At 39.2% G+C, this 23,538-nt stretch overlaps 1 protein-coding gene across 2 annotated transcripts in view; it reads left to right on the top strand.

The window, feature by feature from the left end:
- Positions 1-23,538, top strand: part of ATP9B (ATPase phospholipid transporting 9B (putative)) — a 177,470-nt gene that overhangs the window by 54,101 nt on the left and 99,831 nt on the right. For both annotated transcript variants that reach the window (XM_080919981.1, XM_080919982.1), the window contains exons 8-10: positions 1,622-1,716; positions 11,193-11,273; positions 15,949-16,024. In XM_080919981.1, coding sequence (XP_080776107.1) covers positions 1,622-1,716; positions 11,193-11,273; positions 15,949-16,024 — 252 coding nt within the window. The remainder of the gene's footprint in view (positions 1-1,621; positions 1,717-11,192; positions 11,274-15,948; positions 16,025-23,538) is intronic.

The following is a 23,538-nucleotide window of genomic DNA, read 5'->3' as shown; positions in this document are numbered from 1 at the left end:
TTTTTACTTCTTCCTTTCCAATTTGTATCCCTTTGATTTCCTTTTTCTGTCTAATTGCTCTGGCCAGGATTTCCAGTACTATGTTGAATAGGTAGGGGGAGAGTGGGCAGCCTTGTGGAGTCCCTGGTTTTAGTGGGATTGCTTCAAGTTTCCCACCATTAAGTTTGATGTTGGCTGTTGGTTTGCTGTATATTGCTTTTATTATGTTTAGGTATGGGCCTTGGATTACTGTTCTTTCCAAGACTTTTAACATGAAGGGGTGTTGAATTTTGTCAAATGTTTTCTCAGCATCTAGTAAGATGACCATATGGTTTTTTGTCTTTGAGTTTGTTTATATGGTGGATTATGTTGATTGATTTCCATATATTAAACCATCCCTAAATCCCAGGGATGAAGCCTACTTGATCATGGTGAATGATTGTTTTGATGTGTTCTTGGATTTGGTTTGCAAGGATTTTGTTGAGTATTTTTGCATCAGTGTTCATAAGTGAGATTGGTTTGAAGCCTTGTAGCCCTCGCTTATTCTTAAGCATAATCTTTTAACCTGCCACCCCTCTCAACAAGGCCTGTAGCCCAGAGTATCCTCACATTCTCTGTGTAGTGGAAGAAGTTTTCGAATTCCATCCAGATCCTCTTGACTCTGCCTCCCAATTGCTGACATTTCAAGTGTGTGCCACCATGCCTCAAACATCAGTTTCTCTCCCTCTCCTCCCTCCCTCAGTATGTTTTATCCCATTTTCTCCATTTGACTATATCTCCTAGGGATCTTTTCATAATGTTGAAGTCTTTGCTCCTTTGCCTTTATAAAATTGCTGCCTCTGCTGTTTTATTTAGGTTTTTCTCTAGTCCCTGTACCAACCTTTTATTATTATAAACCACTGCAATGATTGGTTCTGTGTGTTTGTCATTTAGTGCATTGTGTTTGCTGTTATCTCTAGGATCAGTTCTCAGAAGAGGGATGATGCGCATGGTCTTGGGTAATTAGATTGCTGGGATTCAGATTTTTCCCCTTCTGAAATTTGATGGGTTTGTTATTATGCAGTAGCACTTACCTGGGTATTAGCATTTTAGCCGTGCTTGTATTACTGAGCATTTTATGGTGGCCAATTAACATTTTATTAGCAAGGTAATGTCAGAGTCTGAGACATTTTTGTATGTATCTTATTATCTTGTCATCATCAGAACATAGATTAAAAGTAGAAATGATCTAGATAGCTTTCAGTAGTTGATATTAAACCTTAACTGGCACGGGCTGGGCTTGTAGCTCAGTGGTAGGACACGTGTGTAGCATGCTCAAGGCCTTGGTTTTGAGCCATAGCATTATGTAACACACACAGAGAGATACTGTCACCACCATTACAACAACAAAAGCAAGGGCACCAAATGGGACAGAAGTGACTAAAAAATAGATTAGTGACTATCTTTTTACAGATTTATTCTCCAAGCCAAATGATGTTATCTAAAACGAAGGCTTTTGAAAGCTCTTTTTTCTTGGCACTGTGCAGGTGAATCATTTTCCAGGTCCCCATGTGCCTAAATCTGCTTTGAAAATACGTATAACTCAGGAGAAACGTCCTTCAGTGCAGTTACAGATGGTCACATTTTCTCCTCTACCTCCAAGGTTCATGTTTTATCCGCACGGACCAGCTAGATGGTGAGACCGACTGGAAGCTGAAGGTGGCGGTGAGCTGCACACAACGGCTGCCAGCCCTGGGGGTGAGCACCACTGGGACCCTGTACTCCTTGTTTCTTAGCTGTAGTAATGGGTGGTAAGGAAGGTTTTGTTGATACTAGCTGACTAATTTGAATACATTAAGCCCATGCTCTGTCATTTTCTTATTCCTCAAGGTCATTAAAAATGATATAGTTTTCTTGTGCACAGTGCATTTTAGGTAGTTTTGAATGTTTCTACTAATCTGACACTTAGGCTATCTATATTTTTATCTGTCTTAAAATTTCTCAGTTAAGTAATCTGTAAAGCTGTGACAGACAGGGGAGTCTGTTGCTCGGAGTTGTTGTTCACTTGGTAGCAAGTTAAAGTATTCTGGGAGAATGGAACTCAAGGACTGAGCCTAGTCCTTGAGCTAAGTGTTTTTCGTGCAGCTTTTCCTCCTGAGGACAGGAAACTTTGATTTGGAGGAAGTGAGTGCTGCTGTTTCTTATGCTGAGGGAAGGAGAGAGATGGTTTCACTCTACATTTTTAACAGTTGCTGAGTGGGTACTCAGGAAAGCTGCAGGGAAAAACTAGAAGCAACAGGGTCATAGATGTTTGTGGATTCCATGATTTTAATGCAGCTTTCGTAGATGTCAAGAATCTCTTCTGCTAGACACCTGATTCTCCCACCTCCCCAACCATCCTCCTTTAAAAAAAAAAAAGGGAAAAGAAGAAACAATTCTATAGTTGTAATAGTTGTTGTTTATGTGGTGTTTATATTTTTGTTTTTATTTATATAACACCAATCTAAACACAAGCATCTTTGTATTCTTACATAATTGCTGTCCTTCTGCAGTCAGGGGAAGACCAGCTGCTTACTATATACTAGAATCTTTGCAGTCTGTCCTCTCTTAGAGTCTTTATAGTGCATCACGTCTTCGGTGGCAGGTGCTTTCTCCTTTGAGTGTTAGACTGTGGAAGTTAAATGGCTGAGACTTGGGCAAAGTTTGTTTGTTTGGGTTTTTGTTTGTTTGCTTGTTTGTTTTGGGGTATTTTAGTATTGCCTATATTTAAGGTAATTTCTAAATTGGGATTCATTCCTTATATATTTTCTTTGTATCTTTGGCAGAACCAGTTGAACTTTAGTCAGGTTTCTTACTCCATCCTATATGATGTATTGTCCCATAGTCACTGGCATGTCCTCCTCCTTGATTTTTACCCCAGCATGTTAAAGTTGGTGAGAGAAAATGAGCCTGGGCCCATGTGAGACGCCTGAGTTTCTGGTCTTGAGTTGGAGTCACCCTTTACAGTTTACCAGTGAGCTTTTGCTGATTTATTGCAGTGGGAAAAGGGAGCCTTGCATGTTTAACTTAGTTGTAAAATGTGAACATTGAGAGAAGGCATGTAAGTAATGTCTTCCTCCTCTAAACAAAGTCTTAGATAAAATTATGGGGTAATATAGTCTTATTGATTTTATATTCATCATCTTAAGTCATCAGAGTGTTCTGTCCAAACATATATAATTAGACATATATAATCAGTGAAATTGTCTTTTAGAAGATCTATCATAAAATACAGATGAAAAGACCTTGATTGAGTAGAAAATATGGATTGTTCATTGTTTTAATCTTGATTATGTAACCTCCAAATTTCCATCCTTTGTGTACTAGAAAGTGTATTTCTTACTTAAGCCTTTGGTCTTCCTCATCGTTGCCATTTTTTGTTGCTGTGTCATTGAAAAGCGTATGATGCTGTGTGTACAGTATCCTCTAAACTGGGAGAGCAGTTGGATAAAATGTGCATCCTTTTCCTAGGTAGATGGAAATATCACTTCTGTTTTATTTTTATATAACATCCTTCATTGCCAAATGTTTATGTTGATTAAGTTTTTCCATACAGTATATATTTTGATTTTTCTCTTTTTTTAAAACTCCTTATAGATGCTTCCAACCTCTCTACCCTTCCAACTGCATGTTCCTCCTCTCTCGTTCTCTTTCAAAACAAAAACAAACCCAAAAATGAAAATTGAGCAAAAAAGTAATAAGGAGAAAAGAAACCCATCCACCAAAACTAAAAGCCTACAGATAACAAACAACTCCCTCCCAAAAGAGAAAAAAGCCAAACAGCAACAACAAAAAACCATGCAGTACATTTTGTTTGCCAACTGCTTCTGGGCATTAGGAGGCCTACCCAGTGACAGACACTGAATTGAAGAAAACTGATTTTTTTTTTTTTTTTTTTTTTTTTACTATTGGAATAAAAACATCTCCTTAAGATTGAGCGCTATGAAGTTACATATTCTCTGCACATTTTCCAGTTGTTGGTCTCTGTGTGTTCTGCAAGAAGAAACTTTCCTGATACAAATTCAGCAAGCCACTGATCAGTGGGTTTATCAGTATGTCATTAGGAGTCTTTATTACTATGTTCCTTTAGCATAGTAATAGTAGCAACTTTCCCCCATGACCTGTCTAGTCTCAGTTTTTTTGACCACTTTCACATTGTTGTGTATGGGTTCATCTTATGGAATAGACCCTATATCCAATAGAAAATGTGGTTGGTTACTCCCAAAACATTTATGTCAGCCATTAGTCCGCTGAATTCCTACATGTAGAGGTCTTCCCATTTAGGAATGGAGACCCCTAGTGGGCTCTCAGGCTCAGCTTTTATTGTCAGGGGAATTCCAGGGTGTGGCATGTGCCCTTTTACTTTGATTGGTTAGCTCTATTTCTAGGATTCTATAGTTGGTTAGGCTCTGGAGACCTCCCTGGGAGTCACTTATTCATTCTAGCTACCTATTCTTACCTCAGGTCAGATGACAGTATATCCTCAGATTGACTGTTTAGGGCTATGGCTGATTGACCACAGGTTCCTGGATCTGGGTTCTCATTTCTGTGAAACAGAAATTTAGGCCTAGTCTCCCAAACTACCCTTCCAATTGTGTCATGGAGTCAGCCTGGCTCTAACTAACTCAGTCCTCTCAGTTTTAGGTCACAGGGTTTGTAATGGGTAACACCAGTGATTAATTTTCACCTTTAGTACATGGAGAGTACCTTGCAGCCCCATGAATGTCAGTAGGAATGAAGTTTCTAGTTGGGCATTAGCCTAATTCCTCCATGTTTGATGTCACAAATAAGTGGTGTGTGCAGTAGGCAGACTTTACTATCAGGATGTAGAGAGTAGCCAATAGCCAATGGTTTTCACACCTGTTTATGATCCACAGTCTATGTGCCAGGAAGACAGAGGCAAGCAGAGAGCCCTTGGACTCAACTTAGAGACATTGTTTCCAAAAACAGGGGACAGCTACTAAGGGACAACATTAAATCTTGATCTCTAACCTCCAAATGTGTGTCTTCTTCCCACCTTATTCAGAACCAAACATGGGATACTTCGTCCTCACCCTGCAGTTGAGGCCTGGAGATGCATTTTACTTTCTGTCTGGTATATCTTTTATTCTCCTGACTTAATTGTCATCTCCCAGGCTCACTGCTTCCATCTGCTAATCTAGTCTAGTCCTGGAAGCTTCTAGACTCCATACAATCCAGTCTAGGCCTAGAACGTTTTCAGCCTCTGAGACATACTGCTTAATAAGCTCACTCCTTCCTAGTTCTTTCTAAACCGCTGGCTGGTTTAACACAGCTATTCTGGCTCAGATTTCTCTCAGATGACTGATTCAATCTGGCTTTTCTCTTGGCCTCTCCCAAATTGGTCTGCTTGGCCTCATACTAACTTTGACAATTTGTTCTAATTTTCTGGCTTCTTCTCATTCTCTAGCTTGTTCTGTCTCTTATCTACAGTCTTAGTTCAAAAACCTGTAAATCAACGTAATCTTGTCAAGGTGTATTCTTAAATGTTTTAGCATGGGTGTCTTTGTGCTGTCAAGCTAAGACCAGCTCCTTCTGGAATCTACTAAATATCTTCTTTGTTCAAAGGTACCTCCCTCAAAACCTGACCGCTTCTGAGATCTGCAGCTTCTAAAGAGGGTCAGTTTGGGGGCTAGCAAGTGCCTGGTCAGCTGATTTCTACTGTATGTGCTTAGTGTCACTGCGCAACAGCTCCAGTGGAATCCTCTGCAGATTTGTACAGTTCTTTGTCTTTCTCCCTCTTCCCCAGCAACTACAGGCTTCCTTTAATCAAAGTTTCCTGACTCCAGTCTCTGGATCAGAGCCCTGCCTCTCCTGCTTGGCATCATCTCCTGTCATATGAATTGCTTCTTCACGATGAAGGAGCGGGCACACAGCTGTGTGTCTGTCCTCTCAGCATCATTGTGTCCCTGTATGAATATGGCTGCTTCCTGTTGTTAATCCATTTTTACAGTGCCTTTCACTGAGAAAGCAAGTCTCCTATCAGTCAGTTCACAGCTTGGAGAAGCTCATTTGTTTTTGAGAAGTGGACTAAACAAGATACATACTACTGCTGATTGTATCTAAGTTGAAAACAGGCCTTTGTTTCTTGAGGCTTGGCTTGTTGAAGGAGTTCCTGCAAGAAGACTGTCCTTGCTCAGGCCAGGTAACCTCTGTGTCAGGCTTCATCTCTATGTGCTCCTCTGCCTTCTTTCTTAGGAGCCATTCCTTTAGGAAATAGATGAGGGTAATATTTTCCCTGACTTTAATAGCAGCATATCCATTGAATATGCCGTGAATAATAACACAGAAGAAACTCCCTCACGGTTATCCTCATTGACACCTCACGTTTAGGAGTACGCCATGAAAACTCTTTTCCCAGAAGGACTTTTGAGCAACTGTGTTTTGGGTCATGTTTTAAGTGTAAGATTTTACAAATGTTTCCAAATTTTTATTGTCTGTTTTTTGAGATAGAATTGAGATAGAATTAAGGGTGACCTAGGCTACCCTTGAAACACTCTCATCCTAGGCCCCCAAGGCTAGGACTACAGCATGCACTCTCATGCCTGTTAATGTTATGTTTGTAGATAATCTTAGAAAGTTTAGCCTGTCTGTAATCTCAGCCACATGGAGACCGAGGCAATAGAATTGCAGGTTCATGTCCCACCCAGCTGTAGAGTAAACCAGCTAGGCTAGGCAATATGAGATCTGTCTAAAAGTAAAAAACACGAAGAGACCAGGCTGTAGCCCAGTGTTGAGTGCCTAAAGTGCTTACCTAGCACCTTGGATACTCTGCTCTCAGGTAATCTCCAAACTCACAACATCCAATGAGAACATGTGTTTCTGACTTTTATATACATATCTAGCTTTGTCTATATAGTGTTTGTATTGGTAGTTTGTTGTATGGCTTACCAGTGTGTTAAAGTGTGTGTGTGTGTGTGTGTGTGTGTATGTTTTAAGTGGATACTGTTCTTTGTTTCATGCATGGACTATTTCTACTTCTATAATCTACATTATTTTGAAGTAAGTTTAAAACCTCTACTTTGTCTGCTGTCTGTACAAAACACAACTCTCACCTTAGTGGGAATAAGAAACAGGTTATTTTCTGGAGCTGAAATTGAGTGACCATGGCCTAGGAGCATAGATTCAGACTGGGCCATACTGAGGCACCCTCCCCTTGAGATACCAGCCATATAACAGGTCTAGTGTAAAACGAAGTTTATTTTGGGCCATGAGAAAGGGGGTTGAGAAGGGAGTTGAGGCAGAAAAGAAAGGGGACAAAGAAGGACAGGGGAGGGGATAGGGAACATATGGAGAGACAGATGGGGAGGAGGGGATGACAGAGAGGGAGAAAGGTGGGGAGGCAGAGAGGGAGGGTGAGGGAGAGAGGTGGGGGTGGGTCAGAGAGAGCTAGCTAAAGGCCAGTCTTTTTATTATAGCAAACAAGGCTCTTACCTGACTGTTGCTAGGTAACGGTTGGGCTGAGCCAAGAAGAAATGTTAGCACAGACTATGTAAATTCTATGTTCTACCGTGGTAAGAGTTTCATGAATTTAAACAAACAAACAAACAAAAAAAAAGTTTCCATGTATTTGATGTGTGTTTGTTGGGCAGGTGTGTGCCACAGTGCACATGTGGGAGTCAGAGGACATTTGTGATGCCAGTTCTCTCCCTACCATGAGGTTCCAGGGATCAGAGGGCGATTAAGAAAGCGCCTTTCCACTGAAACATCTTCCTAGCCCTCATGAAAGGTTTTTGTTTTTTCTTTTTCTTTTTTTTTTTCTTTTTTATGTCATAGACCAAGACATGTTTGATTTATTGATGGGAATATCAGGTAGTTAGAGGGTCGCAGAACAATGAGGTATCTCCTTATAGTGCAGATGATGTTTCAGATCTTGAGCTGGTTGAGGCTAAGGCTCTGTTAATCCGTTTATAGATGATTTACCTAATGATCATCAGATGTTTACAGGTCAGTGTTAGGTGGGCGTGAATGACTATTAAAGGGGAGGTCAAAGGCAGCTCGAAATACTGTGGTGTTGGAACTACAATATTACTTAGGAAACTCCATAATCATAGACATTCTAACCATCCAGCATTAATTTTGGGTGAATTTCTGAGTGAGAAATCAAACAACCAAACCCTGATAGCTACCTGTATTAATACTGTTTCATAAACTGTTTTTTTCCCTACAAACTTAAAATTGTTCTCAATTGGTTATATGGTTTCCAGTCTTCCTCATTCACAGGCAGCTGTGCCTGTTCCCTTAGACCTTGACCTAGTGCATGCTGCAAAGCAGACCTTCAGTATGTCTTTTTACCTGGAGCATTATGGTACCATTGCCATGTATAAATATGTTAGATTGTATGTGGGTCAGTACTAGCATGTTCCTCAGGTTGGTGTTTGGTTTTCTGCTGTGCCATGCTACTTTCCTGACAGCTCTTATTTGTCATTTTAATCGCTTCAAGTGTCTGTCAGTAGGTGGAGTTACAAGGGTCACTAGCAATTATAATGCTGCAATTACTGAAATAGTCCAGACTGGTCCTTGAATGTCCAGGGCTCCACAGATGGTGAAGCCACCATGTAGTTAAGTCTTCTGCCGCCTGTGTGCTTCCGAGTGAGTTCAGCCAATCAGCTCCTTCCCTGCCTCCCACTTTCATTCCTTTTCCTCAGGCCTTTTCCCTGCTTGCCCTCCATTCCAGTGTTTCCCATTTTTACTTTGTTCTATGGTGGAAAATAATGTTGCGCTGTTATCTTAAACGCAGTACAACCATGTTCTTACTCTCTTTCATAGCTTGTTAAAGTGAATGAATCTGGGGAAGTGAGAAGGCTAGCAAGAGAGCTTGCTGCCAAATCTTTTGACCCAGGTGAATCCCCTGCAGTCCTCAAAGTGAAGAGAGAACTGAGTCCCTCCCAGAGTTTTCTGACCCTCTCTACACTTGTGCCATGGCATGTATATCCTGGCATGCACACAATAAATAAGTGTAAAAATGAAACAGAAAAATGAACAAAGGAAAAATAAGAGAATCCTATTGTTAATTTCTTGATATTTTTGCTCAGAGTAACAGAAAAGGAAGTACAGAACTTGAAAGAAATCTGAAACTTAGTTAGACAGGAATATGCTGCTGGTGATTGAGCTCAAGCATTCTGGAAGAGTCCATTGGCAGCAGAAGAGAATCAGGGTGGAGGTCAGGACAGTAGAGGAGGCTGTATTATCAAACTGGGGGGTCACAGCTTGGGCCCTGAGCCTGCTCCTGCTGTCTGTCCTTTATAATAAACCAGAGAGCCAGGGGAAAGTGGAAAGCAGAAAAGGGAGGATTGGTTGATGTGCCACATGGGGGGGGGGGTGTCAGGGCTATCCAGGAACCCCTCAAGTCCATCTTTTGGGTTCTGAAGTGAGATAAATGTTTAAGTAGAGGGTTAAGGGCAGTCCCTCTGAAGGTATGGGCCACCCCCCTACTGTTGACACAGCATTGCCTGGGTGTGGTTGGTCTCAACCTGTTAGGTGGTCAGACAGACAGGGTGTGGGTTAAAACTGTGAAACCCCCCTAGCCAACACATTTCTCCCAGCATGAGATTCTCAGGGAAGTTCCCATTTCTTTTGGTGTTTATTGGTTTAAAAAGTTGATAGTGTGGTCTAGAGACACATTGCTTCCAGGCCCTGTGAGGTGGAGGTGGGTGAAGGTGGAGAATGGACCTGGAGCAGTGTAGAGGAGAGCAGTGAGGGGAGCAGAGCTGAAGGAACGGTGAGTTGGAGGATGGAGGTGGACCTGCAGGAGGGTTATGTGGAGGGAAGTAAGCTAGGAGGGGGAGGGGAGGATCGCCATGCCATGTGTCTTGATTGTGATGGGAAGCATGGGTGGATATGTAAATCAAAACATGTAGCTTTAGATGTTAATTATGTGCAGTGTATACATATGAATTAGTAAGATAGTTTAAAAAATTAGTATGCTATTTTCTGTCTAACTTTTACTGACTTCTCTTTTTATCACCATAGGAAGTCATGCTTTATTATTCAGCATTAGGAGGATGTTCTCATCATTTTTATTAATGAAAATATATTTAAGTTTTTAAAAGTATATATTTCACATAATGCAGTATTTAAAGAGGCATACTTTTCATACAGTGCTACTTTCAGATTTTATGTCTAATATGGTTTGATAGGAAGTATGAATGCTTATTTGAGTAAGATAATTGTGTAGTTCATGAAATCACTTTTAATTTTTTATTTGGCTGTGCACTAACGAGAATATTTCCTAGAAAAGAACTGACTTCCTATGCATGGACCATGATACAGCTGAACACATTGTTCTGTTCCATAGAAAAGAAAGTTCTCATCTTATGATTGACAGGCAGTTTAGTTTGTCATCCTTTCCTAGCTTACAGTGACAAAACTGCCATTGTTTTAACTCCTGTGTCTGTGAGTGATGGATTTGGAGGCACTTTGTGTCACATAGCCAGTAATGTCCCTCCTAGCTCCTGGCAGTGTGGCTCAGGGTGAGTGAAAACCTACCTGCTGTGCTGCAGCTTTTTTTTCTTCTCTGAGCTTATGTGGTTGGAGCATGGGCTGGGCAATCCTGGGACTGAGGTTGCTGCTGTGCTGCAGTCCCAGATGTGGTTTCTGCAGAGCAGTTTCCAGACACTGTAGACGTTTGCGAAATATGCTTTCTGGCTTTGTGATCAAGCAAATTTATTAACAACCATGAGGCCCCAGCAATTCTCAATAAATCATGACTTGCTGATTTATTTCAAAAGATCTATATAGCAGTAAACAATACCATTTACATTTAATTAGTTTTATTGAACAAGAGGCAATTTTATTTGTAATGAAACACATGTTATGATTAAGGATGTATTTTAATGACCTTTAAGTAATGCGAACAAATGTTGCCCTTGACCTAATAGCAGAGGCTTTCCTACATTATTGAAAACTTCAGAATGATTTTTAAATTATCATGAAACGCTTCGAATGACACTCTCATTATTGTGTCATTATTCAGTCATTTGATGTCTGATATAGTAAATGAAACACACTCTTGTAAATGCTCATGTGCATGTGGAAATGAGGATGTTGCTAGCTTGTTGTTCATTTCCCTGTATCGGAAGGTGCTGTGTGGTATGGAAGCTGCATGTGTTGACAGTTCTTATGACATGTTTGTTCAGCTATCAGGTTGATGTTCATTTTTATTTTTTATATTCCAGGACCTTTTTTCTATCAGTGCCTATGTTTATGCTCAGAAGCCACAACTGGATATTCATAGTTTTGAAGGAACATTTACCAGGGTAAGGTAAATAGTTGGTTAATATAAAGACTTTCATTATTTGTAGACTTTAAAGGTAATGACCTTTGTTTAAAAACAATTCAGTGTAGAGTACATTCACGCAGAGTCGCTAGAGCATGAAGCAAAGGCAGTAGAATGTGTCCAGTTCTTAGATCTTCTCATGCAGCATCTGTGTTGGTGGGTCACAGTCTGTGCAGATGTACTGTTGATAAGATGCTGTTCCCACAGCATAGGAGCCAGAAAAACAGCACAATGTAGCTAATTCAGTCTTAGCTTCAGATAATAATTGATAACTATGATGTGCCCAGCATTCCTAGCTCTTATGGACCTGGAAGGATAAATATATACATTTATATTTATATTTATATTTATGTGCATATATGTTCATTTACACATTTATTTACTTCTATGTGTATATTTTGATCCATGTATTTATTATTACAAAAACTTGGTAAAGTAAACCTTAAAGTTCCCCCACTCCCACCCCCATTTGCTTATGACTCTTGGGAATAGAAGAATCGAATACTTAATTTAACAGCTTATAACTGTTACATTTCTTACTAAAAGGTTTTATGACTATAGTTTATTATATTGGAGCATAGTTGGACATGTTTATTACTCTTTGTCATATACAAGATTAGCTAGTGATCATTATCACTTACAAAACTATTTGCAGGAATGCAAGTTGAGAACACCTGTGAGGCATTCAGCACCCAAAGGGGAGATGGATATCAGGCTGCAGCAGCATATTTACATGTGTGCTTCAGAGCTACATGCCAAGGTGCACATGGAAACATAGGAAGAAGCATGTGCACATGATGCTCTATGGTCTTTTGTGCTTTTTCAAATTTATTATGAAAAACTCAAGTTCTTATAAAGGCATATAAGAAAAACTGTCACTTTAGGTATCATTTAATATAAAGAACTAATTGAACCTTCATTACAGATCTTAGATACTATTTGCATTCTTTTTTTTTTTTAAACTTTGTCTTCTTGTCTGCATTGTCTATGGCTTCCTAAATGTTGGGAATATCTGCTAGACAGTTTTTGCAGATCTTAAGGTCAGAAAGTAAGAATGGGCTGTTCAAAGCCTGGAGGGTGAGTGTGCATTTGTGGGTAAATGTGTTGGAGTGGTAATGTAGCCAGTCCTAATAGAGGAAGCTGTGTGAGAACCTTAAACTTAGAAGAGTAGTTGGTATGTTTAAGCAGTTACTGTAGATTTCCTGTTGATGAGAGGTGGATAGAGGCCACTCTGTTATCCCATGAGCAAATTTGGTTTGATAATTCCTCAGGTTACTGTCTCTTGAAGTAGTGTAAAATTCAAAGTAGCATAGTTAGTGCCAGGCCATGGGGGCATGTCATCCTTGGACACTGATGTTAGAGAGGCCTTGCTCCCTGAAGAGGGCCTTTGTTCAGATATGATCACATGCCCTCGGGATGGATTTGGTGAGTGTAGTTTTTTAATCACCAAGGGACTTTTGGAAATGATCAGGGATGACTTTTTGGGAAACAGTGAGGCAAAAGTTTCCTACTTAAAGGTGAGGTATCTCTAGGAAGCATATGGAAGAAGGGAAATGGAGGGTTCTGAAGCAGCACTGTAGCACTCCGGAGAGTCAGCCCCATGCCAGCCCCACAGAGCAACTCTTGTTCATAGAGTGTTAAGAGAGTGTCTTGTGAACTGAGAACAGATTGCAGTTCCCGTCATGAGAATGGAATCCCCTCTATATATCTAGTTCAAGGACACAGCACACAACAGTTTCTGTGAACAGAACTGTACTGCATATGAAAGAAGATATGAGAAGACAAGAGAAGAAGAACTTCTTACTTAATAGAAGTCTTCCACAAACAAGCGAAGCTATACTTGAAGGCAGAGGAACACTTAACAGGTCTTGTTCCTGTCAGTGAGGTGCCAGGATGGAGCTGTGCCTCCCACTTTAGTCACTTGTGCTAGGAAACCATTTGGGGAAAACTCACCAGGGTTACTCTAACTTCCTTGGCAGACACAGTCCAAGGCTACTGGCCAAGTCATAAAGAACCTCTTGTATCAAGTGTGTTTACAATGTGGTGTAATTCAGCCTATTGGGTATTTTTTAAAAAATGGAATCCTATATATATTTTATGACTGTAGTGTGGATTTAGAAATAAAGAAGAATTAAACTATCACAATAGCTCCAGGCATCTGGAACTTAAATTTAGAAACCTCTTAATAATTTGTGCTCAAATGTAAATGATCCAGATGCCAATTACAAACAAGGGAAGGATTGTCACACTGTACACAAAGTAATATTCCAGTACATGTTGTCTTTAAGAAAGCATATTAAAGCCACTTAAAAGTTTAAAAGTAAAAAGATGGAAAAATATGCCTTAGTCTTAACACTAAACTGAAGTTCCTTATAGCAGTATTACACAAAGTTGGTTTCAGAAGATAATGAAGAACCAACTCTTAGAACTGCAGGAGAAATAGACAGTTTCTAGTGGTAGTTGGAAATTTCAATACCCTCTTCTTCTTAATAAATAATTGAAAAAGATCAGTTGGAACATAATAGCCTTGAAGATTTTCTTTGAAGTTGATCCAACTGATAGTTATTGAAGATTCCATTCAACAGTTGAATGTAAAATCTATTTATGTATACAAAAGAAATTTACCAAAATAGGCCAAAGAAATCTTAGAATATTTTTTAATTCCAGTCATGTTCTATAACTACAGTGCAGTTAAATTAGAAAGCAAATAAATATTTCTTAGGAATTGCTAACTTTCAGTGACAATGATATATCTTAACTAGCTCATATAGTAAAGAATTGGTTAAAAGAGAATTTAAAGATTCTTTCAGTACTCGAAGAAATTTATAATCATGAGCTGTCTCAAACTTTTTACTGTGACCCAAAATTTTGAAATAGATGACTTCAGTGTCTTTGTGTTTTGAAAACTAGTGATGATGTGGACGGCCCCATGCAGGGCTTTAATAAACAGTTCATCACCTTTGATATAGCAGATTAAAGTGATTAAAGCAGGATGTTTATAGCTCTGCCAGCCATAAATACTAATAAAACTATTTGGCTCTAGGTTTTTTCCTAACAAACATGAACATTTTACATTGGGTTGAACTAAGCCTTAGCTTTTCCACATATAGAGGCATTCAGTTCTCTAGGTGTGTGGTGGAACAGTTGTCTCTCTGGTGTGAAGCCCTGTGTTTGAGTCTCATATTTATGAATAGTGTAACTAGGCATATGTTAAACAAACAAACAAAGCCACCATTCTGTGTTTTTGGATGAGCTCAAACTTTAGCCCTCCCCCCATTCATGAGGACATACATATTTTTAAAGCATGTTTATGTTTTAAACAGTTACTGATATAATAGCCTTCATAGTCACAAACCCAAGACACAGGGCAGATCTTCAGGTCAGGGATCACATAATTCTAAGACATAAGCCTAAACTCAGTTGCTGGAGGCAGGAGCTTTCATAATTGCTGTCTTGTTGTCAGATACATACAAGGCACCTCTGGGATATATAAAATCTTTCACTTTGTAAATGTTGACAGTATTGGAAATGTTTTGAAGTAGTATGAGTTTGGGTTCTCTGCCTTATATATAAATAAGAGAATTGTGTACCAACTACATTCAGTATCTAGCAAAATGGCTGAGAAATATACTATTTAAGATGGCTTGACAAATTAATGGAGAAAATAAACCCATAGCTTAAAATTCTATTTTCTTTGCACATTCGTTATTTTTAAATATATGTTGACAGCAAACTATCAAGTTATAATAAAGATCCTGTGGAAGTTACTGTTTTAAGGACTAATTCAAACACTTGAGACAATGAGGTGGTTTTGCCTTGTGCAGACATTGAGGTCATCTGCTGTAGTGTGCACTTTCTTCCCTGAATCACTGCCAGATAGAGTTCTTCTGGATTTTAGGATTCTGAACTCCAGCAAAGTACACATAACCACAAGATAGACAGTGGCCTAATTAAGATGAAATCTTCACCTTGTGTGTTTGTCACTGAATATCAGCATGAAACATGTAAAGGTAAAATGAAACTGTATGTACAACAGTAGCTGTGGTATTATTATTCTGGTGTTTACATATATAATTAGCAACAACAGCTCATTTTTTAATCCTGCTTAATGAAAAATATCTAATGTCATATTTAAGAGAAGTTATGTTTCTCCCATGTGCATTGCTGATAGTCACAGAAGCCTTTTCCCTGCCCATGAGCATATTTGTACTTTACTGAATAGCCCTTTCCTTGACCAACCATAGGGAGAGGAAATCGTGCCCTGTCCATGACAGACAGGTTAGTTATTCCTGGTGTGTCAGTGCTTTAACTTGCCTGGGAAGTGAGGCTTAGATTAGGAGTATTGCTAAACCATGTAGTTTTTTGTTTTAGGCTAAAGATATTTGAGTGTATTCTCTAAAAATATCAGCATATCATGAGTACATCTATGAAAATTTAAAATTATCTATTATAGATTTAAATATTCAAAATAAGTATTTATATTTGGATCAATCAAATTATAATTTTAGGTTTTTATATTTACCCTTGAATTTGAATTTGTAAGCAGTTGGGTACTAGAGATGGACCTGTTTCCTTTCTAATGCTGTAGATACCTGAAATGTACCTAGAACATGACTAATTTTCCAGTTTTGTTTTGTTCTTTTCTCCCTGAACAGGAAGACAGTGATCCTCCAATTCATGAGAGTCTCAGCATAGAAAACACACTGTGGGCAAGCACTGTTGTTGCATCAGGTGAGGAGAAAGAAGTTCCCTTCAAGCATGGGTCTCACATACAGAGGGAGTTAGTGTTGTTTAGGTATTCTAAAACAGCTCTCTGAAACCCCCCTGAGGTTTTTAACATCTGCTCATTGAGAAGCCAGGAGATTGTCTTGAGAGATTGTGGAGGCCTGGGCTACTCTTCACCCATGGCAAAGCAAGGCCAGAAACATGAGAGTGTGGTACAGCCACTGTGGTGGAGCAAGGGCCATTCTTCTGTGTTTGACATCTGTTGCTTGGTGCACAACAGAACACTTTGCTGAGGGGTGTCACAAGAGTGCGGGGAAGGCTAGTATTAATTTTTGATGGTTCTTACGTACTTTTTGTCCAGCTGATGAGATCTGGAAGAGACTGGCTGGAGAGTTAAGGACTAAATGGAGACAGACAAGCCAGGAGAGAGGGCCAGGGCTTTATAAGTACAGAAGATTCTGAGTGTTTTTTGAGGGAAATTGGAAGATGGTGGAATATTCCTTGTAGCTAAAGAGAAAGTTACTTAAGTTCACAGTTATGCAAATAAACTTCTATGGGGTGTATTAGAAATGCAAAGTTTTCTACCAGATCAGAAGCAGGTTGACATCAATGCCAACATTAGGAGGGAATCTCAGAAGAAGCTAGTTGATTTCAAGGAAGTTAATGGATGTTAATCTCAGTGTCCAGATGTCTGTCTTCTGGTTATGGCACAGTGGTGCTGCCCCTTCTTTTCTAGAACCTGCCTATTCGCTGAGCAGTTTTGAATAGGGTCTCAGTTTCTCCACACTACAGAGACAGTCTGGAATGAGGCAGTAATTAACCTATCAATTGATGGTTAAGGTGGGTAGAAAAGATGTTAAGAAAATGGTCCAGAATTTTTTAGCTTTATTAAGTACCACAAAAAGCTCTGTGCCCCATGAAAGTATGTAAGCCAGGAACCTTATAGACACAGTGTAGGAAGTGCTTATCTGTAGAAGAGATGCCTGAAATGGATTAAAGAAATAAATATGGGGCAGGGCGGTTGTGGCACACACCTTTAATCCAGCACTTGGGAGGCATGTTTTTGTGAGTTTGAGGCCAGCCTGGTCTATAGAGCAAGCTCCAGAACAGCTGGGGCCCTGTTACACAGAAAAATCCTATCTTGAAAAACTCTTAAGGGAAGGGAAGGGAGAAGGAGAGAGGGAGAGGAGAGAGGAAGAAAGGAAGGAAGAAGGGAAGGAAGAAAGAAAGAAGGGAAGGAAAGAGTGAGGGGGGATGAAGGGGGGAGAGAGGAGAAGGCCTAGTACTGAGAAAACAAAAGAACAGAAGAAAGCTTAGGTACCAGTGTGCCCAGCTGTGTATGTGTGTGTGTGTGTGTGTGTGTGTGTGTGTGTGTGTGAGAGAGAGAGAGAGAGAGAGAGAGAGAGAGAGAGAGAGAGAGAGAGAGAGAGAGAGAGAGAGAGAGAGAGAGAGAGATAGGGAGAGTTGGGGGAGGGAGGCATTCATCAGTCAGGAAGGTTCTGCTATCCTTTGTTTAAATGGATCCTGTTTATATCACAGTTCTAGAAAACTACAGATATTCATTCACTCTTTAGGGATAAGTTATGAAAATTTTATTAAAATGTTTTACACTTTAAAAGCAAGCATGGAGGCAGATTGTGAGAATTTGGAAGTGCTTACTTCTTTGAGGTGCTTCATATTTTGATATGCACATATATTTATAAAATTGTAGGTAGAGAAGAAAGATGTCTGTTCATGAAGATATTTCATAGGTAGGGATGCTGGGTCCTCTGCTCTGGGACCAGAGGTTCAAGGACTTTGAAGTCAGCTTAGGAAGGGTGAAGCAGCCTTGGAATTCCTCACCTGCCCTTAGATTTTCCTGACCCCTACAGACCCATGAGCCATGTCCCTGTTCATCGAGGTGATGCCACTCTTGCTTGTGTTCCTCAAATTCAGGTACACCTGAATGCCCTGTGTGCCAGACATGGAGCTGTAGAGCATCCACACCAGGGTTTGTTATGGGTGTGGTCTCTGAGCTCTCCATCAGTTTATGAGAGAGCAACTAACTGCTCTAAGGGACATGTCAGTGCCTGTATGGGCAAAATTTTAATTTTGCTGTCATTGAGCATTTTATTTATAATGTTAAATTAAAAATTATTAAGGGATTAAAATAATTCTTTTAAATACAAATTTTACTTCATGTTTTGTTCTTTGTTTCTGTTTTAAATATGTATTAGACTGTTGATACCAAAACCTAGTACTATTGATTTGTGGCCTTTCTCCTCAGAGACAGAAGCAACTTGAACTTAAGGTTTGTGAGATACTCCAAAGAATTTCCTGGACATAGGTTTTCTGTTTAATTTAGATTTCAGGATGACCTTGGCATGCTGTAGCTGAGTACTTAAGAACTTCTGCTGTAGAGATATTAGCATGGGCAGTATACTGTCTGTCCCCTTTAGCACTGGGTTCGAGGGGTATCCTCTCAGAGATTTTCTAGAGTAGTGGTTCTCAGCCCTCCAACATGGAAACCTTGTAATACAGTTCTGCATGTGTAGTGACCCCCAACTATAACATTTTCATTGCTACTTCACAACTGTAATTTTCCCACTGTTATGAATCATTATGTAAATATTTTCTAAAACAGTTTGCCAAAGGAGTTGTAAACCATGGGCTGAGAACTCCTATTTTAGACAATCTGTAGAAAAGAATATCAGTATGCCTTTCATGTTCACATAAGTCTGGAAATTTAAAGATAGAAGCATTTTCTTCCATTTTAAATACTTTAAAGGATGTTTTATCTTTATTTAAAAACTTAGGGCCTCAGGAGTGTTGCAAGTCTAAAACTCCCAGGAATAACCTGAGGGTTCTTACCTCTTCTATAACAGATTACAAGCTTATGATTCTTATTAACTAAATTGAGGGTGGCACCTTTTAAAAGTAGATTATAATTACATAACTTCCCCTTCCCATTCTTTCCCTTTAAGTTCTTCCATGTGTTTATTACTCTTCACCCTTCAAATCTATGTCTTCCTTTCCTTCATTGGTGTTACACATATATGTATTTTGGTGTTATATATACATACATAAATATATGGATGTTCCTAAATATAAATACAACCTGCTTATATTATCCATATAATCTTGTATTGGTGTTGGGTAAATAACTGGTGTACTCTCTCCTGAGCAGGACTCACCTTTTCTGCTGTCAGCTTTCCTTAATTGCCTACTGTTCCTTGTCGAGGCGTTTAGGCCTTGTGAACCTTCCTCCTGGTGTGTCTGTTGCTGGTGTCAGCCTTGTTTACTGGTGTTCAGGCAGCCATGTTGGTGAGACTTCATGACATTTCTTAAGCTGTACTGTCTTTATTGTCGTCCATGGCCTAGCACATAATAGGAGTGTGTCACTGCCCTCCATTTCTAGGTCTAGAGTAGCTCTTAGAATGAAAATATTTCTGACCTTCTTTCCTGTCATCCAGTTTTAAAAATGTGGGATTCAGTGTCAGTGTGCTGACTCCTTTAAAAAGTAGGTCAAGCCCTCACATGGAGTTGTCCTAAACCTAAAAGCAAACTTTCTGAAGTAGTATGTGAGAATATATGTGCACAGATTAGATTGTCCATGATCTCTGTCCTCTAGAGCATGCTGTAGCATGTATGCAGATGGGGGCTTCCAGGTGTGGCTGAAGCATTATAAACTGACAGCACAAATTTGGAAACATTTATAGGCATTTGGTACAGTTTACTAAGACTTTTTTTTAAATGAGGGTATATTTTCTTTTGCTTGTCTCTTAGTTTGTTTTTCTAGCACCACATTTTTATTGTGTAAGTAGCAGTTATGTGAACAAATTTTCAAAATAAAGTCTGCCTATTTTCTATGTGTGGTTTGATATATTCCTGCTATAGCCATGTGTAGGTCATTAATGTTAGTGTTCCAGTAGAAAGAGACCACAGTCCAGTGGGAAATCAATGAAATACCAACCACAGAAGGCTGTGGTTGAAGGTGTTAGCTGCTTAGTAATGTTTACGTGGAGGAGAAGTAGCCAGGAAGAGTCTGCAACCCAAGATCCAGTACATGGGTGGACGACACTCCTGCAAAAGTGTTTTGTGTAAGCAGCAGAGGTGGACATCAGAATCTTGTCTGGAGCTCGCTGTGACCCATGATTTGTGTGACTTTGACCTTGTAGGTGTAATTCTTCTGTATCTCTCCCTCTAGCCTTAGCCATGTGCACTCTGTTCCTGGTGAAGATCTCTTGTGTCTTTCTCCCTTTTTCTCTGGCCACATGGAGTCTACACATAGAAGGCGTCCTTTCTTGTGTGTTGTTTGAGTTCCTACACTCTAGTGTTGACTGCTCCAGTCAGTGTGGACCTGGTACTTTCCTGCTTGGTGAGACTGAAAAACTCCTTATCAGGGAGCATCTGTAAAGATTGTACCAGAGAACCTCTGTCAACTGCAGTTGGGTTCTGGCTGGTTCTAATGGCTTGTCTTTGTGCTATTTCTCAGGTTCTGGAAGCATTACCAATATTTGGTGTATACTTTGCTTGACAGATCTTTTTTTTTTTTGTCTTTAATTTTTATTATTATTATTATTTTTTAACAACTTTATTTTACAAAACAAAGATAAATGTACAGATTTTAAGCATTTTTTGCATAAAATTATACAATACATTTTTGTCAGTACTTTTTTTTTTTTTTAAAGGTTTGATAGTGTGATAAAGATCCCACCAGTAACAATGAGCATAAAGTAAATGTAAAACAAGATGCAACCTGGAAATAGTCAAAGTTTTCTTGGTGTGTAAAGATTTTTTTTTTTTTTTTACAATGAGCATACAGTACATGTAATACAGGGTACAACCTGGAATTTGTCAATATGTTCTTGGTGGGTAAGGATTAAGCATAACTATTTTTTTTGTTTTGTTTTGTTTTCTTTTTTTTTCTTGGACTTCATACAGTCTGTGAGTTGTTTCTGGGGCAGTGCGAGCCTCTGGGGTTAGCATCCCACTATCAGTGAGTGCATATTATGTCTGTTCTTTTGTGACTGGGTTATCTCACTCAGGATGATATTCTCTAGATGCAGCCATTTTCTTAAGAATTTGGTTAAGTCATTGTTTCTGGTGGCTGAGTAGTATTCCATTGTGTAAATGTACCACAATTTTTGTATCCATTCATCTTCTGAAGGACATCTGGGTTCTTTCCAGCTTCTGGCTATTATAAATAAAGCTGCTATGAACATTGTGGTGCATATATCTTTGTTCTGGGTATATGCCCAGAAGTGGAATAACTGGTTCTTCAGGTAGTACTATGTCCAATTTTCTGAGGTATCGCCAGACTGATTTGCAGAGTGATTGTATTAGTTTGCAACCCCACCAACAGTGGAGAAGTGTTCCTCTTTCTCCACAACCTCGCCAGCATCTGTTGTCATCTGAGTTTTGCATCTTGGCCAATCGGACTAGTGTGAGGTGGAATCTCAGGGTTGTTTTGATTTGCATTTCTTTGATGGCTAAGGATGTCGAGCACTTCCTCAGATATTTCTCAGCCATTTGATATTTCTCAACTGAGAACGTTTTGTTTAGCTCTGTACCCCATTTTTTAATAGGGTTATTTGATTCCCTGGTGTCTAGCTTTTTGAATTCTTTGTATACCTTGGATATTAGGCCTCTATCTGATGTGGAGTTGGTAAAGATCTTTTCCCATTCTGTTGGCTGCCATTTTATTTTCTTGACAATGTCCTTAGCCTTACAGAAACTTTGCAATCTCATTAAGTCCCATTTGTCAATATTTGACCTTAGAGCTTGAGCCATTGGTGTTTTGTTCAGGAAATTTTCTCCTGTGCCTATGTGTTCTAAGGTTTTCCCTACTTTCTCATCTAATAGTTTTAGTGTATCTGGTTTAATGTGGAGATCTTTGATCCACTTACACTTGAGCTTTGTACAAGGAGATAAGAAAGGGTCTATTTTCATTCTTTTGCATGCTGAGTGCCAGTTGGACCAGCACCATTTGTTGAATAGGCTGTTCTTTTTCCATTGAATGTTTACTGCTCCTTTGTCAAAAATCAGGTGACCATATACGTTAGGGCTCATTTCTGGATCTTCTATTCCATTGATCCACATGCCTATTTCTGTACCAGTACCATGCAGTTTTCAGCACAATTGCCTTGTAATATAGCTTGAGGTCAGGGATGGTGATTCCCACAGATGTTTTCTTGTTGTTGAGGATGGATTTCGCTATTCTAGGTCTTTTGTTATTCCATATGAAATTGCACATTGATCTTTCCAATTCCTTGAAGAACTGGGTTGGAATTTTGATGGGGATTGCATTGAATCTGTAGATTGCTTTTGGTAGGATGGCCATTTTAAAATGTCGATCTTTCCAAAACAAGAGCATGGGAGATCTTTCCATTTTCTGAGATCCTCCTCAATTTCCTTCTTTAGAGGTTTGAAGTTCTTTTCATACAGGTCCTTCACTTGCTTAGTTAGAGTCACACCAAGGTATTTCATAGTTTTTGTGACTATTGTGAAAGGTACCTTTTCCCTAATTTCTTTCTCCACATGTTTGTCCTTTGAGTATAGGAAGGCTACTGATTTGTTTGAGTTAATTTTGTATCCAGCCACTTTGCTGAACTTGTTTATCAGTTGTAGGAGTTCTGTGGTGGAATTTTTGGGGTCACTTAAGTACACTATCATGTCATTGGCAAAGAGTGATGTTTTTATCTCTTTCTTTCCGATTTGTATCCCCTTTATCTCCTTTTGCTGTCTAATTGCTCCAGCCAGGACTTCCAGTACTATGTTGAATAGGTAGGGGGAGAGTGGGCAGCCTTGTCGAGTCCCTGATTTCAGTGGGATTGCTTCAAGTTTCCCACCGTTAAGTTTGATGTTGGCTGTTGGTTTGCTGTATATTGCTTTTATTATGTTTAAGTATGGACCTTGGATTCTTGTTCTTTCCAGGACTTTTTTTTTTTTTTTTTTAAACGACTTTATTTTGCAAAACAAAGATAAATGTAAAGATTTTAAACATTTTTTGCTTAAAATTATACATTTTTGTCAGTACTGTTTTTTCAGACATTAAAATAAATTTTACATAAAACCATGTGAATATGTTTTTTAGTCAGTACTTGATTTTTTTCAAGGGCTTGTCAGTATGCATTGAAAACGTACTAGTTGCAATAAGCGTAAAGTACATGCAAAACAAAACGCAACATGGAAATAGTCAAAGTCTTCTTGTTTTGTGAATATATGTATATTTTTTGTTTTCTTTATTTCTTGGACTTCATACAGTCTGTGAGTTGTTTCTGGGGGAGTGCAAGCCTCTGGGGTTAGCATCCCACTATCAGTGACTGCATATTATGTCTGTTCTTTTGTGACTGGGTTATCTCACTCAGGATGATCTTCTCTAGATGCAGCCATTTTCTTAAGAATTTGGTTAAGTCATTGTTTCTGGTGGCTGAGTAGTATTCCATTGTGTATATGTACCACAATTTTTGTATCCATTCGTCTTCTGAAGGACATCTGGGTTCCTTCCAGCTTCTGGCTATTATAAATAGAGCCGCTAT

Source organism: Micromys minutus (assembly GCF_963924665.1).
Source record: "Micromys minutus genome assembly, chromosome: 8".
In the NCBI taxonomy this organism is placed as follows: Eukaryota; Metazoa; Chordata; class Mammalia; order Rodentia; family Muridae; genus Micromys; species Micromys minutus.
This window is presented reverse-complemented; position numbering and strand designations above follow the sequence as displayed.